General features: G+C 41.1%; 1 protein-coding gene across 1 annotated transcript; it reads right to left on the minus strand.

Moving 5' to 3' along the window:
• Positions 1-2,560: 2,560 nt before the first annotated feature.
• Positions 2,561-3,959, minus strand: LOC109018136. Its single transcript, XM_019000323.2, has one exon. The coding sequence runs from the start codon at positions 3,760-3,762 to the stop codon at positions 2,797-2,799; it is 966 nt and encodes a 321-aa protein (XP_018855868.1). The 5' UTR covers positions 3,763-3,959; the 3' UTR covers positions 2,561-2,796.
• Between the last annotated feature and the right edge of the window lie 348 nt (positions 3,960-4,307).

Consider the following 4,307-nt stretch of genomic DNA (forward strand, 5'->3'; position numbering starts at 1 on the left):
AGAAATCATGAACATTGTCCCTGTTTAATACAATAGCGGAAAACCAAAGCACTAAGGTGTCGAGAAAAAAATTCTTCAGCTCAGTCATTGTGCGTTCCTTATCTTCAAAGCAGCGTGCATTCATTTCTGTCCAAATACACCACATAATGCACAACGGGATCATCTTCCACACTGCTGCCACTTGCTAACAGCCTTGCATCTTCCTCCTACAACCCAACAATTTCACCACCCTCAAAGGCATAACCTAAGCAACATCAACCATTTGAAAGATCTCATCTCACAACACCCTTGTTACCTCACAATGTAGCAAGAAATAATCCACAGATTCTCTATTATTTTTACACATGTAACACCAATCCATCACTACACATTCTCTCTTCCTCAGATTGTCCGTGGTCAAGATCTTCCCAAGAGCGATATTCCATATAAAAAATGCTACTTTAGAAGGCAAATAAGACCTCCAAATATTCTTCCAGGAGAACAGAGAATGATCATGTGTTGACAAAATGTTATAATACGCCTTAACTGTACATTTCTTGTGATTATTAAACCTCCACTTCAATCTATCACGTTGTGCCATAGGAGTCCCCATGGAATATAGTAGACTGAAAAAATATGAAACAATAAATAGTTCCCAATTATGAAAATCCCTATTAAAAAGAATATTCCATTGATGAAAACCATGAGAAAATAACCACATATCCGCCATTGAAGCCTCCTTATTAGCTGCAATACAATAGAGAGCCGGAAAATCCCTTTCAAATGTGTAATCACCACATCAAACGTCCCGCAAAAAACTGATTCGATTGCCTTCTCTAGCTACAAAGCGAATATGTTTTTCCAAGCAAGGCCACCCCTTCCTTATAAACTTCCATAAGCCTACACCATACCCCCCCTCACTTCATTGGAGCACCAACCACCTCAAGCAGTACCATGTCTAGCGTCGATAATTTCCTTCTACAATGATCCCCCCTCTGAGTGATATCTCCATAGCCATTTCCCCAATAGAGCTTTATTAAAAGTTCTCAAGTTACATACCCCCAACCCCCCCATACACAACTGGGGCACATATTGTCTTCCATCTAACCAGATGAAACTTCTTCTCCTCCCCCAAACCCCCCATAAGAACACCCTAAAGAGTTTTTCGATCCTATTCACCACCCCTGCAGGCATAGGAAATAGAGATAAAAAATATATAGGGAGGTTAGTAAAAGTACTCTTAATAAGAGTGAGGTGGCCCCCTTTCGATAAATACACCCGTTTCCAACCAGCCAACCTTTTATCTATTTTTTCCACCACCCCAACCCATATAGCTCTAGCCTAGAAAGTTGCTCCCAATGGAAGATCCAAATATTTCATTGGTAAACAGAACACCTTACAATCCAAGAGGCTTGCGAAACTGAGGATATTTGAGACCACATCCACCGGAACCATCTCGGACTTACCAAGATTCACTTTAAGCCCCGACACTACTTCAAAGCAAAGTAACAATGCTCGTAAGGTTTGAATCTGGCTATTATCCGCTACACAAAAGACTAAAGTATCATATGCAAAAAGAAGGTGTAAAATGATAATAGGACAACCAAAGCCAATGCCCACCTGAAAACTAGATAAGAAACCTCCACGAACAACGGTCTGCACCATCGGACTTAAAGCCTCCATAACTATAACAAACAAAAGAGGAGAAAGAGGATCTCCCTGCCGCAAATCCCGGGAACTATAAAAAAAACAACAGGTGTACCGTTAACTAGAATTGAGAACCGGACGGTTGAAATACAATGACACATCCAGAAAATCCATCTATCCCCAAAGGCACACCTCTCAAGCAAGTATAAGAGGAATTCCCAGTTCACATGATCATAAGCCTTCTTCATGTCAAACTTGCAAAGAATACCTGAACTTCCCTCCCACAGTCTATGATCCAAGTACTCATTTGCAATAAGCACCGAATCAAGAATTTATCTCCTATGGATAAATGCGTTCTGAGGCTTGAAAATAATATGTTCCAGCACAGGGCTTAACCGGTTGGCAAGAACCTTCGAAATAATCTTGTAAACACCGCTAACCAAACTTACTAATAGGAATGCAATGAAAAGAATATAAACCAACCCAGCTATTAATTTATGATCTGATGATAAAACCTATTAGAAAATCAGCTTCTGCTCATATGAACTTTTAACAAGCAGCAGATTACAAGTAATGCGACAGGAAGTGAAATCAGCTCACAGTACTACAATCACCACATCCTTCTCTCTTTCATCACAGAAAAAGAACATTATTTATGGAATGCACTGAACAAAAGCATAAGCATCTAACTTGAGTTTTCCAGTCTGTCAAAGTAGAAGCGGAGTTGCTATTGATGTTCAATGTCTAGGCGTAAATATTTTCCAAATCCATGACAACATATACTGATAGTTCATTAATGTCCATTGATTTAGACTCCTTTCCCACTTCTCAACTACGAATAAGCTCGAGAGGACCACGAAAGCCCTCATTCCAGGAACCCAAGAACGAAAATGGACCCTGGGCATGATCTAACTAAAACGGATCAATTCACAACTAAAAGTAAGGAATCGTTCAAATAGTTGTTGGAACCAAACAATAAATAAAGGTACAATTAAACAGTAAATTTGCTCCATATCGACAGGTTTTTCCCCCATTTTTACACTTTCCATGTAACAACAAAATCTAAAGGACAAAAAGAAAGAAAACAAACAAAAGAAAAAAGGTACACATAATTTCTTCTACCTCATAAACTTACACATAAATTCGTCTCTGTCAGCTTGCACCCTGTGCTCAAATTTCCAAATTCTCCATCTGAATGCTGCTTTTCAGAGGCACATACTCCCCGAGATAGCCACCCAGATGGTCATGCAAAGCGGTCTTATCAATCCCCTGATGATGATAGCTCTTGCAAACATAGTAAAAGACGCTCTGCACCAACAACCCCACTAAATTCACAATCACCAACATCCCCACCAAGAATCCACCCACCACAATCCTCACAAAAACCCCATACTTGTACCCTCCATGCACCACCACCGAGCTGAATACGCCCCCAATAACCAAGCAAATCACCAAATATACGAAAACGAGCACGCTAGCGTAAAAGGTCTTCCCCTTCAGCAATTCGTAGCTCTTCTTCATCGCAGCGAACCCGTGTACCGTCTCCAGCACCGAAACCACGCTGGCCAAATGCCACAATGCTGTGATATAGACATGAGCAACAATAAAGAGCAAGAAGATGACCACCACAGACAGAAGCAGCAAAAGGACGTTCTGGGTATCAATAGCTATGATCAATAACACCAAGAAAGCAACGAACACAAAATTGTAGGCCATCATCAAAAGAGAGACCCACAAAAATGTTACAAACAGGCGCTTGAAGACCTTGGGAATGGCTGACATTGTGGAGGAGAAAGAGACGGGCTTGGAGGTGTATAGGGAGGCAACCGTAAAGACGACAGCGGCGGTAGAGAGGAGGGAGAAGGCGAAAAGGAAGATGAGGTAGAAGAACTGGAAGAGGAGGAGGAGGGTCCATTCGTGGCGGGTCTGGGACGGGTCGGTTTGTGAGTAGTTCTGGATCTGAACTAAGAGCGGGTGGGTGAAGAGGGAGTGAGCTAGGATTGCGAAGGAGAGAGGGAAGATGAGGATCAGGGTGATAAGGTAGAAAGTCTTAGGGGACTGCTTGGGGATGGAGATTGCTTCTCTGAGAATTTCTGGGATTGTGAGGTATTGGAGCTGTTCAGGGGCTAGATCCATAGCTGCGTGGATATCAAGATATGGATCTGAGAATGAAAGGAAAAAAAAAAGAAAAAACGAAACACGAATATGGAGAGGAACAGAGATAGAAACAGAGAAGTGCTCGTAGAAAAATCAGAAAGAAAGAACGAAAGGAGGAGACGAGAAATGGAGAAGGGATGATAAAAAGCGTATTTGTGCGTGTGACGGTGATGCGCATAAACGAGGTGGGCGGTAGGCAGAGGCACCTTTTTTTTGTTTTTTGTTTGTTTGTTTTTTTTAAAATTTTCCAAAGTGTTAAGTAAGATTTTACCAAAGAAAAGCCACAAAAAATTTATCGACCATACAAAAATTAGAAAATTATTTTTTATTTCAATTAATTTTTGTAATATATAGACTATAAACTTTTTTGTTATTTTGTCTGAACGGAGGAGTTTTGGAGGATTTGAGACGTCTGCCTGCAGCGGCTTTTTAGCATGCGAGTTTGGGGCTGTTTCGGGCGTACGTGCGGTGTTATGGCCTTTTGTCTGAATGCTCAGAACAAGGCCATGTTTACTTATGCTTTC

This window comes from Juglans regia, chromosome 3 (assembly GCF_001411555.2).
Source record: "Juglans regia cultivar Chandler chromosome 3, Walnut 2.0, whole genome shotgun sequence".
NCBI classification, from domain to species: Eukaryota; Viridiplantae; Streptophyta; class Magnoliopsida; order Fagales; family Juglandaceae; genus Juglans; species Juglans regia.

Bases quoted from the DNA above. Each gene is read 5' to 3' on its own strand.
- LOC109018136 (XM_019000323.2), bottom strand. From the start codon at position 3,762: ATGGATCTAGCCCCTGAACAGCTCCAATACCTCACAATCCCAGAAATT.